Raw genomic sequence first — 13,146 nt, 5'->3', positions numbered from 1 at the left:
TCTCTCTTTTCTCTCTTTCTCTCCCACGCAGGCATACAGCTCCATCCTGGTTGTCATGGTGATTCTGCTCAACATTGGAGTGGCTATTTTGTTTATCCACTTTTTTATTTAAAGACAGCACCGCTTTCAGAGTCAGCCTACCTATGCTACAACAACTATAAATTCATATGAGTATTACGGCGAATCTGCTGCCCCTTCGTGTTCCTGGTGAGATTGCTGCAACCAGCTGGGACCAAGGAGGGCTCCACCCTCATTTGGGCTAAAGGTGGCTAACCCAAACTAAGCAGAGCTTGGTCCGGCCGTCCTGGAAGAAATGCTGAAGTGCAGAGCCCAAAGGGGTGGACAAAGGAGGGGTAAAGCAGTCCAGATGACTGGACTGCAGTGAGATAATATAGTCCAGAAACTGGACTTAAGTGAGCTTCAGAGGTTCACGTCAAGACTCGAGTGGGCTGCCTGATTCTCAGGCACGAAAGCTGCAGCTGGCATTTACAGCAAGTGCACAGACAGGACTGACCAGACAGACTTTTTCATCTTCAAATCATAGTTTTCAACAGATTTGTAACTTAAAATTTATTTATTAACATTTTCTCTCATGTACAATACATTGATGGATATGTTCTTTATTTTGTAACCCTCCTCCCCTTCTTTCTAAAACTCCTGCCTTTTGGTTCTTCCGCCTGCCCCGGTGTTGTTACTGATGGTTGTGGGCTTATGTTCCATTGTGTTGGCTGAGACACACTCAAGAGCTGCAGAGTGTGTATGCGCTGTCCAACACATGCACACACACACACACTCATTGCTTTTACCCCATCCTTCTTCTTCTTTATCTGGTTAATTTTTATCGCATACTGTGTGTGAGGAGAAGCGTGTTTGGATATCATGTTCACAGTGAAATGCGAGTTTCTATCAAGCTTGGATGTTTTTGCCATCACAGTATATGCCTGTGTGTGTAGGCGTGAGGGTGTGTGTGTTTATGTGTGTGGTCTCAAAATTGCACAGTGGCCTTTCATGCTGTTCATGAACTTTACAAGAGCATCTCACGAGGACAGAGTCGCCGCACAGCAACATCTAGCCGACTAGCATCGGCTGACAGCTGCACTCGCGCCATCTCTCTCCCTCCCACTCAACCCCACCTCCGCACACACCGGTCAAAGGATGGAACTTCCTCTGAGTTGGTGGACATTCACAGCACAGCGTATTGGCAGAGCCCTGCGCCTGCTGTACCACCAGCTGAGGTATTTAAAGGAAAATACCGCTTCCATCGAAGCCTCACAAATACGGCTTTCCGACTGCTTCTGTTAAAACCTAACCTGAAGATAATGACAACATCTTTTATACTATACTTGCAAGATGTCTGAAAAAAATCCTAGTCGCCCAACTGCATTGCTTTTGTAGAGCAAATTGATCCAAGTACAACAATGCATGCATATGTGCTGTAATATCTTAGTTGTGCGTTGAATCTGGAAGCTTCAGAAGCTTCAGAAGCAAGGTTAGGTTTTGACAGGAGCACAGTTTGGAAAGCGGCCTCTTTCTCATTGATATTACTCAACTAAGCGACACAGATTAAAGTCCCTAGTTGGAGCTAGGTGATGCAATGCTGTTGTAGTAAGCAGTAGCCAGCGCCAAGTGAGGATTAATCCTTTCCATTCCTTAACTTCTCCTTTGCTGAGCAAGACTCTTACTGACACGCAAGACTGTCACAGACAGCTGTCGTGCTTTTTAATCAACTGGATTTCTCTCAAACCGCCCAGTACAATCCCTCTGTTTCTTTCCATGTGTGCACATGACTGCTCTGAGAGTATATGAACATCTGTGTGTGTGTGTGTCTGCTCGTCCTTCTCCTCCTTCATGATTGGATGGCTGAAACCCTCACCATCAGTAACAACTTCCAGGAGGGGCAGAGAGGTTTGCTGTTGCTTTTCTGTCCGACAGCGTTTCTCAGGCTGTAGGCTCATTTCTGGCGTTTCCCCATGTTCTGACAACACCTCGGTCTAGAAGCTCTGCTGTATGTCATCAGCCTGGTGACGATAACCCTGCACCACCCTGTTAGTCTGCAGCATGCTACAGCATGCCAAGCTCTCTCTCTCTCTCTCTCTCTCTCTATAGTTTCACTCTCCTCTTTCTTTCTTTCTTTCTTTCTTTCTTTCCGTTTCTGGGAGTTACTCTGTTTTTCAGTTGTGTGGAGAAAAATAATGAAAGTGTTTGAAAGAAAACGACTTGGCTCCTGTATTTTTGGTCTCTCTCTCTCTCTTTCTTTGCGTTGCGTTGTGTTTTCATACTTTCTGTGTGTGCAGTTTTTGCAGCATCCCTGATGCAGAGAGGGAGTGGTACAGAACCTGCTTGGGAGGGAGGGGTATGGTTACTATAGCAACCTTAGACCTTTCCTCCGTCAGCAGAGGGCGGGGTCTTTGTTTATGGGCGGGGCTTACCTATAGACACTAATGTGCTGAAACAGTCGAGACGATGGAGCAAGGGAGAACTGCAGGTGGAGAAGAAAGAAGATTAGAACTACATTGTTGGGTGAGGTGAGGGGACACAGTCCACTAGAGTTAGCGCATTTTATTATTAGGTAAATCAGAATTTAAGCAGCACTTTTAGGGTGTGTGTACATTTTTTATCATCTGTGAGGAGGCAAATATTACGCTGGACACAACACCACGTCCGTCGGCAATGTGCCGCTGCAGCAGGCATCAGCATAGCCATCTGCTGCCATCTTCTGGACCTATATATGAACTACACCAAAAAGGCTGTAAAGTTTAAATATATACCACAACAGTTAAAAGGAAAAAAGGAACCCAGACATGAAGTGGAAAACCTGATTTATTCTATTATAAGCCTTAGGTCCTGACATTCACACTAAGAGGACCAGATCCCCGAATCACTTAGCTAAGTTGGATAAGTAGTTAAGTGATAGTTATCCCAGCTAAAACTGGGCGAAAGTCAGGGGGAAACGCTGGACACATTACCAGTTCAAAACAGCATGACCAGATCCTAATATACTAAAATAAATAAATAACAATGTTTTTGTGGGACATGAATTTACGGACGGGTCACAAGGGATAAAAACATGGTGCATTCCCAAAGATTAATGCCAGTTCAAGCGCCATACACTTAAATTGCACTCCCTGACAACTGCAGCCTCATTCAGAAGAACACCAAACTGCCCACATCTTTAACTCAGGTCTTACTCCCAGCACACGACTTTAAAGGCACATGAAGTAGTATCAAACTCTGAACACACATCATTCTGCTCAGAGGTACTCAAAGATCAGTAACTATTAGCAAAACTGACCTCTAAGTGGAGGGGAAATGTAAAATACTGTGCCAGAACTTCCTCAAAAGTGACAGTTTATAAGTCATGATATGCATTTTTAAATACACTGATGATACCATACTGAAATAAATAACTAAATAAACGACTAAAGGGAACTTTACCAAAAAAAAAAAAATCCCCGAATTTACAAAAAAAAAAAAAAAAAAAAAAAGTGAACCAGTACTGACAGGAAACTACTCTTCTGCATATTCTCCTCCGTGGAGATTATTGATTCGATACTGGAATAAAGACAACTGTTGCAGTTCTCTTTATTCCATGAAGCTGAAACTCGCTTGGAAGCATCAGTTGAGCGTGTGTCTGGCACTTTAAATACCTAATAACTAAGCGGAGTATGAACGCATGAGAAAAAGATGTGGAATAAAAGGGCAACGGATATCGCTCTGAACCAATCGCAGGAGGAGCCTCTATTAAATACAGCTCTCGCAGCCAATCAGAGCAGACCGTTCTCTGTGGTAGGTTTGTCTTGTTACCAGAGTTGGGATAATGTTATATACAGCTGTTTTTTCTCGCTTCCAAGATTCATGGCAGAATGAGAAGAACCTAGAAGTAAAATGTGCACCAAATTCCTTCATGGCTTCTTTAAAAAACGCCTCCAGAGTCGTCAGTGAGATTTCTTTTTAATCCACAGCTGCTTTTGATGAGGTAATGTCTAAGAAATGTTATCGTGGTATTTCCACTGGTAACCAGCAGTAGCTTCGGGATCTACTAGTTGTGTTTACAAACTTGAAATCCGGCACAGTCTTTGGCTGGTGCCCGCGGCTCCTCGTACAAGTTTTGGGAAGCCATGAGGACGGTGGAGCAACTCTGCAGGAAGGGCTTGTTGTTGTGCCTTTTGGCTTGGCGGCTCGGATCAAAAAGTCTCGGTGTGCTTGAGGGTATCATTGAATGGGGCGGTGTGTTTTGATCTCGCCTGCCTTTGTGCAACAACTGTTTCTGAGCCGTCAGGGGGTCCGCGGTCCGACCGGCGGAGGGGGACACGGCGGAGGGACTCTGGGCTGCCGTGCTCCGTGGTGAATGCAGACCAGTCCACTTTGGCTGCATGTAAGACGACTTTGGGGAGATTCTGGTTCGGGAAGGCCTGCTTAGGTGTCGTCTCTGCTCCGACAACAAAGGAAACGACTGTTGCTTGTTAAATTTCACTCCTGCGGCCGCTCTCAGACAAACACCGAGAACGTTGTGGTGGCAAACAGCCGCCAACCTAAGTTGGTAAATTAGGACTGAGTTTGCCAACGACGCCTGCGCAATTTGTGCGCACACCCGAGCGCGCGCGCGCTCCCTTCAAGTCGTTTTTAATCATTTTAAAGTGATTCTGTAGTTACTGTACCGGTCCACATACAGTGTGAGTGCGTGTGTGAGGATGGTGGAGAGCCAGAGCTGTGTTCACAGAGAGGGGATGTACCGCTGGTTCTCCTCTCTCAACTCAGCCCAGAGGGCAGAGTTCTTGTGCGGCCTGCTGGACCTTTGCGTCCCCATCGAGCTCCGTTTCCTCGGCTCGTGCTTGGAGGACTTGGCTCGCAAGGACTACCACTCTCTACGGGATGCGGAGATCAAAGCCAACAACCCCGTCGACCTGTCGGGCCTTACCAACATCACAGATGAGGTGGTGCGCAGCAAGCTGCTGGTGTCCCTCGCACTGCTCGGTTCAGACAACCGGGAGGCTGCGGGGGTCCTGTACCGGACCCTGACCCACATAGACACGGTGATCAATAACTACGGCCTGGCGCTGAACGATGGGAGGACAGAGGAGCAGTTTCTGCTGCTGTTCACCATGGCATCCAACCACCCCGCCTTCAGCTTCCACCAGAAGCAGGTGCTGAGGCAGCAGCTCAGCCAGATCCAGGACATCCTGCAGGTGAGAAAGTGCACCTATAACTCCTTCAGAGGGAGAGAAATTAGTTGGGGAGGGGGATTCACACTTTATTTGTTTACAAGAGCCGTATTTATTGGTAGATGTGTCAGAGGAAGTTCTGGCTTGATTGGCAGATGGTGCATTAAAACAGCACAGAGTGTGATATGAAATCGTGTGCCAACTTTTTTGGCAGACTGAGAACTGGATCAAGAAACGTTGGCAAGACATGCTGGGATCTAACTTCTGGAGGAAAAATGCACATTTATCAGACAGGAAATGGGGCTATTTCACTTTAATTCTCCCACTTAGGTGCTGACACAGCTGTTCAGGAGGTTCAGTTTATGTATCAGATGGAAAAAGCCTGCACAGAGGAAGAGACTTTGAGTGAGATTTTTCTGTGGTTACTCAAAAAGAGGAAGTGAAAGGCACTTCAGAAAACAGTACCAAGCTTGAATGATATAACCCAAATACATAACGAGTGTAAGTCCAGTTGAGGGATTTACTAAGATCCTGTGATTACCCACTGCAAAAATAGTTAAACAAGATGAAAATGGAAATTCAGATCACCTCAGCTTCGCCATCCAGGGTTATTACTGGTGCGTGGCCAGAGGTGAGGATTTCTCTTCCGGTCAGAAAAGAAAGTGTGATTACAGCAAGTGAAACACCAGCTGGTTACAGGTGTGCAGCACATTCATGTTACCTATACAGCAAATTACAGGTTAGATACTGTAAATGACAGGCTGCCTGTGAATGCCACAGACCTTGGTCTGTGCTGTTCAGTACTGAACAAGGTAAATTACATGGTTGTAGGTGAAAGCAACAAGTGGTGGGTTATCAGTGCTGAATAGATTGAAGAGGAGCTACCTGTGCTTATTTCAAGCTCAATATTTTCTTTCTTTCTTTTTTTTTTCCTTTGCTTCATTTAAAATTGAAGATAATCCTTAATCATCTGAAATGAGCCGTTTAAAATCTCTTTAAGCTATCTCTGCTGGGATTGGCTGTCCCTTGCAAACTGAAGGTTTGAGGAGCAGGAATTAGTTTATCGTTTTTAGTGATAACAATGTTATTCTCTCAGAAAAATCTTACAGTTAAACATCTCCTCCCAGAAAAGCTCTTATATGTGACTAAAATTAAATTAAATTACTTCCGTTATGATGGAAAATCTCCTACAAATAAGCAGGAGGGTAGTTCCACATTTCTGTTTTGTGTCCCGTGTAGACCAGAGATGAATAGATAAATGGATCACGCTGTCACTCAGCATGTTGCAGGTAGTCATATTTGTGCTCTTCACCCTCGTACTGTGTGTGTTTGTTGTTCCAGGCAAGCAGTGGTGGAGGAGGAGGAGGAGAAGCTCAAGCTGCAGGGCAGAGCGGTGAACGAGCTGCCATCTGTTACGCTCAGCCGCATCACCACTATCACCGTCAGTCGGTGTCCCTGCCTCTGTCCCCCCTGTCTCCCACTGCCTGCTCCCTGCCTGATGCCAGCGCTGCCTACCTGCCTCTGTCTCCCTGCCAAGCTTGCCTCACACACTGCACCTGCTGGCACAAGGTAGGAATAGTTTAACACTACACCAAGCTTCAGTTCAAACACAAAATGTATTTGAGTTTGTTTTTGGGGGGAGGGGGGTTTTGCCTCCAAACGTGAACTTGTCCTTGTGAACGCCTACTTAACTATGACTTTCCATCCATTCACTTCCGGATGGGGGATTTACGCCCTGGACAGGTCGCTAGCCTGTCGCAGGGCTAACTAATTAATAATAAATGTTCTTTTTATAAGCACAATATCAATCAGATTTATATCAACTTGTTAAAGTTTAAACATTCAGCAAATATTTATTTATTAACTTCAGCAATTGGAAATCAATATAACAATCTTATTAAATACAGCTTCAGGGTTCATCACAGGAATGTTATTATTTCGATGCTCAAGGCATAAAATACATCTTTCATGTTGAGACCAGTCGAGCTAATCCTAGCTCGTTTTCTTTGGCTTGATGTGCCGGGCTGTACACATCAACCCTCATACACACTGTGAGCTGAACAAAGAGGCTGAAAGCTGTGAAAGAACACGTTACAATATACAGTTTCTTAATATTTTGCTAGAAAAATGGCAAATGGGTCCAGTGAAATACAGTATAAGTCAAAAGCAGAGTTTGTATAATTTTAACAGGTTGTTTGATATGATCACATTTATTCTTTAACACAGACTGAAGTTGGCTGCCTTTATGTTGAATTCTCGATGATCCCACACTGCTTCATTAATGTTGTAGCCCGGGCTCTGAGGAGGCCAGTCTGACTCACCGTTGTGTTTTTTTTGTACTTTTACTGCGTTTTTTTGAAGCTGCAGATGCTTTCCACATGGTATTGCATGGTGGATCAAAATCTGACTGTGCTCTTCTTGTTTTCTATGTTGCCACTGATTTTCAGTCCAGTTCTTGAGTAATCTGGCATACCTCAGCCTTTTCTCTCTGGTTTCCTCCCAGCTTGTATGTTGTCCCATCTTCCTCCCCTCACCCCCAAACTGGTTGCAGCAGACGATCGCCCCTCCTTAAGCCTGGTTTTGCTGGAGGCTTCTTCCTGTTAAAAAGGAGTTTTTCCTTCCCACTGTCACCAAAGCGCTTGCTCATAGTGGGTCATTTGATTATTGGGATTTTCTGTCTTCTCTGTGTTATTGTAGGGTCTTTATCTTGCAATACGCAGTATCTTGAGGGAACTGTTGTTGTGATTTGGCGATATATAAATTGAATTGAAGAATGGCTTCGTCACAGCCACCCTCCACTGAGAACATTTCTGATGCTTGTCAAACAGCTGAAGGGCCAGATGCATCTCTTAGGTCTTGTGTGAGGTCTTTGCTGGATTTTATTTTTTTCTCAGTTTTTTAAGGACATGACTTTCAGATACTGTTCGTCTGGTGTAGATGGCTTTTTTAGGCCTGCTACTTATTTTGTCCTCCACCTGTCCAGGTTGCTCAGATTTTCTGAGGACACATAGCACACTGTGCTGAGACATGTCATGTTTTCCACTAGTAGCTCTCACCTTGTTTGTGAAAAAATATTGTTTTATGCCCATCAAACTCTGTTGTCTGTGGCATTTTTTTTAATAGAGTCAACTAAATAAATGGGAACAAATAACGTGAAAGCCTGGAGAAATACTGTTCAACATCACTTTAAAGCATGACAAGACCGTCTAGCTCCTTGGAAGCAAAATATAAAGAGATGAGGGGTGGCTTGAGACTTTTTGCATAGTAATTTAAGGAAATCAAACACATGTGTTATCAATTTTCATGTCAGTCATATTCTAGTTTTCAAGTCAGCAGGACAAGGAGTTTGAACCGTCAACCTGGCTTTTGAGGATGGACCAAACCCCATCCAGTGACAAATGATTAGAAACTGGAATAGTGCACTTTGTGTAAAACAAACAGTATCTCTTAACAACACTCATAAAGCCATAAATATTGTATATTGGTGCTAAAATGATTACAAGCATGTGGTCTGTCAGCTTGGATGTGTTGCAATGAAAGGTGGAGTCTGTTGGAGATTTCCCAAAATGGTTCATTAACCAGCTGATACAGTAACAACTGAGATCGTGTTGCAGAGATTTGAGGGATTATTTTGAAATGAATCATAAATGTGTAGTTTTGGGTACTTTGTTTCTTTCTTACACACACACACATGCACACACACACGCACACACACACACGCACACACACAGTATACGCTCTCTCAGAAGCAGGCAGACACTCTGTTTTAAACATGTGTGAGCACTGAAGGGAAAGTACCCAGCTCAGAGAGGAGCGTTTGTATTTAGTGTTTTGTTGCCCTTGGCTCTTGCTTAGTGCAGGTCAGCACATTTCTCTATGCTGAAATCAACCCTCTGTGGTGTGTGTGTGTATATGTGTGTGTGTGTGTGTGCTTCTCCAGTGAATCCCCAGGAAGTTATAAATGCTCTCTCCCTCTCTCTCTCCCTCGTCTTTTCTGTTTCTCTCTCTGTCTGTCTTTCCTTTTCTTGGCGCTCTGAAGGGAATGACAGCGTTTTATGTGCATTATCTACATTATAGCAGCTTTTCAGCTGAGCCTGCTGCTGCCTTGTATGGATTGCCACGTGTGACACAATAGCTGAAAGCAGGGTTTATGCTAGCCACGATGCTAGGAGCACAAAAACACGAAACCACTACCAAATTTCCACATAATCAGTGGTATGGGAAAATGCACAAAACCTTAACTTAAAGCTCTGATCTGCACTAATATGAGTTTTCATTAAGAATTTATTAATATGTAAAGGTCATGGCTCTAATGTACTTTGGTAACTCTTAAAAAGAAACAATAAAACCCCCCCAAACAATACTGCCTATTAATACAGCTGCTGTACACTCATAATTAATACAACAAAACTATTAAAGCCAGTTCTGTACTTTCAGTTTTACAACTGCACAGCATAAGACTGCCGTTCTGTCTTTATATCTATACTAAACAGAGACTTAATGTGTTGTGTGTTCCACCTGGTGGGTGGTTTATTGATTGATGCAGTGTTAACATAGATGTTGCAGGTTATTGCTGCATAGGAAGACTAATATAGTGAATGCTGTGCACAGATTTAATAAGAACTGCACTGTGTCTGCTGAGCTTTTGAAGCTAAGCCTGCCAGCATGCTCTTGGGCTTTTGTTGTCACATGACCATTAGCCATGTGACGTTAACTTTTTCAGCCATTTTTGTGCACCACAGTGTAGGGTTCAAGTGATTAAGGCCCCAGTAGCAAAGGGCTAGAGACCAACTGGCAACCGCTGGTCGCTAGGGAAAAATGTGCATTTTTCTGCAGACTGCATGGAAGATGCAGACTCTTCTGCAAACTACTCTCTAAATTGTGGTGAAACTGAAATGTGCGACACATATAAAGATGGAGATTGTTTGCCTTCAAAGTAAGAGTAGTGCCTTTTGAAGGCGACCCGTCTCCATTTTCAGTTTACATCACAAGTTTTCAATTACTACTGCGCTGCTAGCAAACTAGCTAGTGCTAGTGGGTGTATTCCATTCAAACTGGAGGCAAATCGTGGCAGTCTGCTAGCAAGCACAAGGAAGCTTTTGGTGCAGCACCTTTATTCCAATGATCGTGTGTTCCAAAACCTATTTTGTTTTTATTTATTCTTTTAGCTCTCATCAACTTGACTTCCACAGGCAGAATTATTTGAAATAAAAAAGACATTTTAAACCAATGCATGCTACAGTTCTTTGGTGTGCTTGACATCAAACTTCAAATACATAATTAACCACTAGTTGGTGAACCTGAAAGTCCAAACCATGATTGTTTATTCATTTATTTATTGTTACACTGTATAGATTTTATCCTTGTAGTTTTGGTTCAAAGAGCTTATGTGAGCAAACTGAAGGACTTTACATGACCTACCTCTGCTGCCATGGCTCATTTCTTTTCTTTTAGTGCTGATGACAGCCCCTTTTTCTTCTTCCTGTCATTGGTCCAAAATTCCGAACCATCCAAGAGTGTTTTGACACTGGAAACAAACTAAACCCTGGTTCAGTTTGATCCAGCTCTTTGTCAGTCTCAGGTTTGGCTGTTTGGTGCCTGATGGTCTGTGGTAAGTTTCACACCTATAATTTTCAGTTCATGCCAAAGAAAATTCCACACTAAGTGAGTTAGGTGTGAAAGGGCCCAAAGTGCAGCTTTTATCATCTACAGAGAATGAAGCTAACATGACTCGGATTGTTTGCAATCATCAGGTAACTAACTTGTCGCTCTTTTGTTTACAACTTGATCTACTGCCCCCAAGTGGCCAAAAATGAATGAAGCTTTAAAAACATTCACTACGAAATTCACAGATTGCACAGAAAAACTGTTATTAGTGAGATTAACAGCATTTCTGCTTTTCTCAACTACACATAGGACAGACCTTAGTGCCACTCCAGTATTTTCCTCCTCCAGGATTTAAAGCCAACTTTCATGATCTCGTTTTAACACAAAGCAGCTGGATTCTGAGCAACTCCTGGGAGGGGGCAGTGGTCGGGAATTTGATTTTCTCCAGCAGGATCCAGCCATTGCTCATTGGTATAAACAGCAAATGCAGTATGCTGCCCACATCTGCACAGACCTGAATAATTGCCTCATTATATGAGAGCTTTATACGTCTATAAAAACAAAGCTAGTGTCAGAATTAACAGCAGAGTCGAGCTGGTTTCTGAATGCAGGGGGAGGAGGGGCAGCTGTCAGCTCCCAGTCTGAGTTTTACAATTTTCAGTTTTTGTTTTTTGTGCTACTTACAGCTTTTTTGAATTACCTGGAAGGTCTCTTTCCACACTCCTTGTTTTTCTGTTTTCCTGCCTCGTAATCTTGCTTATTCTTGTTGTTCTCGTGAGTGCTGCTTTTGCTTCTTGTACCTCCTGAGTCTGAGTTTCCGTCCCCTCACTTGCAGTCTGCAGATGGAGCAGAAGTTGGCTGAGTAGCATGCGGATGTGGCAGTAGCACACTTAATTGTTTTCAGATCTACCGCCTGTTTGATTTTAGGCTATAGTACGTTTTGGCTTTTCCTTTTGAAGAATCATCAGAGCATATCAGCTGAAGTCTCGTAACACTAATCTTTTTGTGTTTCATTTTATGACTCAGCATTATAAGGGGAATTTCCGAGGAACCGGGCGACATAACAGCAGTTAAAGAGCTGATGCTTCCCACTGTTTTTTTTTTCCACATTACTGTACTTCTCATGCTAATTTCCAGTTTCACATTTTTATTCTGGGATTCTATCATGGTAGCTTTGCATGATTCACAGTTCAAAGTAATCCTTATTTACCTCACACTGGAACCTCAGTTCATCCTCCGTGCGAAACCAGAACACACCCTCCCTCTGATTGGTTTGAACAGGATGTGGGTAGGGCCCAAGATGACCATGTTGTAGATAGCCCATCTAACTGTCATCATCCAGATCCAATACTAGAAAAAAACTGTTTAGGGAACTCAGAGGCCTGAACAGCGATTACTGGTTGCCTGTAGTTTTTCATGTTTGTCTGCAAACATAACTGCAAACAAAGTATATTAGAGCCATAACTGCTAGTCGGGCAATAATAAATCTGCAGCCAACATGTTTCATAAGGGACAGCTTTTACTTTGAAGGTGAAACGTCTTCATATCCAGTTTCACTGCAGCTTGCAGAGTAGCTGGACAGTGTTTGTGGACATGTCTGTCACTCCCAATCAAAATGCAACTGCAGCAAAATGCTTTTGACCAAAGGAATCACAAGGAGGTTTCTGCCACCCATTTGGGGAATATGTCGTTTTCCTTAGCAACAGGTGGTTGCCAGATCATTAACTTGATCCTACATTGTCACTATGATTGTCACATGTCCAAAAATGGTGGTCAAGTTAATGTTGCATGGTTTGTGTCTGCAAAACCTCAAAATGATAATTCATGGGAAAGTTTTTTTTTTATATAATTTTATACAAATTGATTGATTCTCTGATTCAATTCATTAGCCATTAGCATTAGCTGCAGCCTATAGTAAACTAGGTAAACACTCTATGAAAGTATAGAACAATCACTGGGACCATTTTTCTTTTGAGTACTTCTCCTTTTAGTGCATTAATACATTTCCTGGTCATACTTAAGAAAAAAAAAAACTTTATTTGTAACCTTATTTACCAAATAGGACTTGACCTTAATAAGGGCTACAGTGTTATCCCATTAAATGGATTCGGATGGTTCTCAGGGCATTTTTATTGAATGAAGTTGGTTAAGTGAAAAGTCCAATGGGTGTTTGATCATCCCGTCAATTCAGACTTGAAAATACTCCTCCTTGGCCTTAAGTGCAGGACCTTAAAATAAAGGCGAGTGTGAGGGTGTTAACTGGTTTGTTACTACACAATAACTTATTTTACTGGCAAGAACGACTTAACAATAGCCTCAAGTCTGGTGATTGAACTTCTGTGACTCAGTTATCTTCAGCAGCTGTGAGTTCCCTGCT

General features: G+C 43.1%; 2 protein-coding genes across 2 annotated transcripts in view; both read left to right on the top strand.

The window, feature by feature from the left end:
• jph3b (junctophilin 3b) overlaps window positions 1-2,213 on the top strand; it is a 62,662-nt gene extending 60,449 nt beyond the window's left edge. Inside the window, exon 6 of the mRNA XM_006797421.3 lies at window positions 32-2,213. Within this exon, the coding sequence (XP_006797484.3) occupies window positions 32-112 (81 nt within the window). The 3' untranslated portion in view covers window positions 113-2,213. The remainder of the gene's footprint in view (window positions 1-31) is intronic.
• A 1,567-nt stretch (window positions 2,214-3,780) lies between these two features.
• Window positions 3,781-13,146, top strand: part of zcchc14 (zinc finger, CCHC domain containing 14) — a 36,789-nt gene continuing 27,423 nt past the window's right edge. The window contains exons 1-2 of the mRNA XM_087844058.1: window positions 3,781-5,186; window positions 6,504-6,731. Of these exons, the coding sequence (XP_087700184.1) occupies window positions 4,692-5,186; window positions 6,504-6,731 (723 nt within the window). The 5' untranslated portion in view covers window positions 3,781-4,691. The remainder of the gene's footprint in view (window positions 5,187-6,503; window positions 6,732-13,146) is intronic.

Source organism: Neolamprologus brichardi, chromosome 7, assembly GCF_056152115.1.
Source record: "Neolamprologus brichardi isolate AB-2024 chromosome 7, ASM5615211v1, whole genome shotgun sequence".
Classification (NCBI taxonomy): Eukaryota; Metazoa; Chordata; class Actinopteri; order Cichliformes; family Cichlidae; genus Neolamprologus; species Neolamprologus brichardi.
This window is presented reverse-complemented; position numbering and strand designations above follow the sequence as displayed.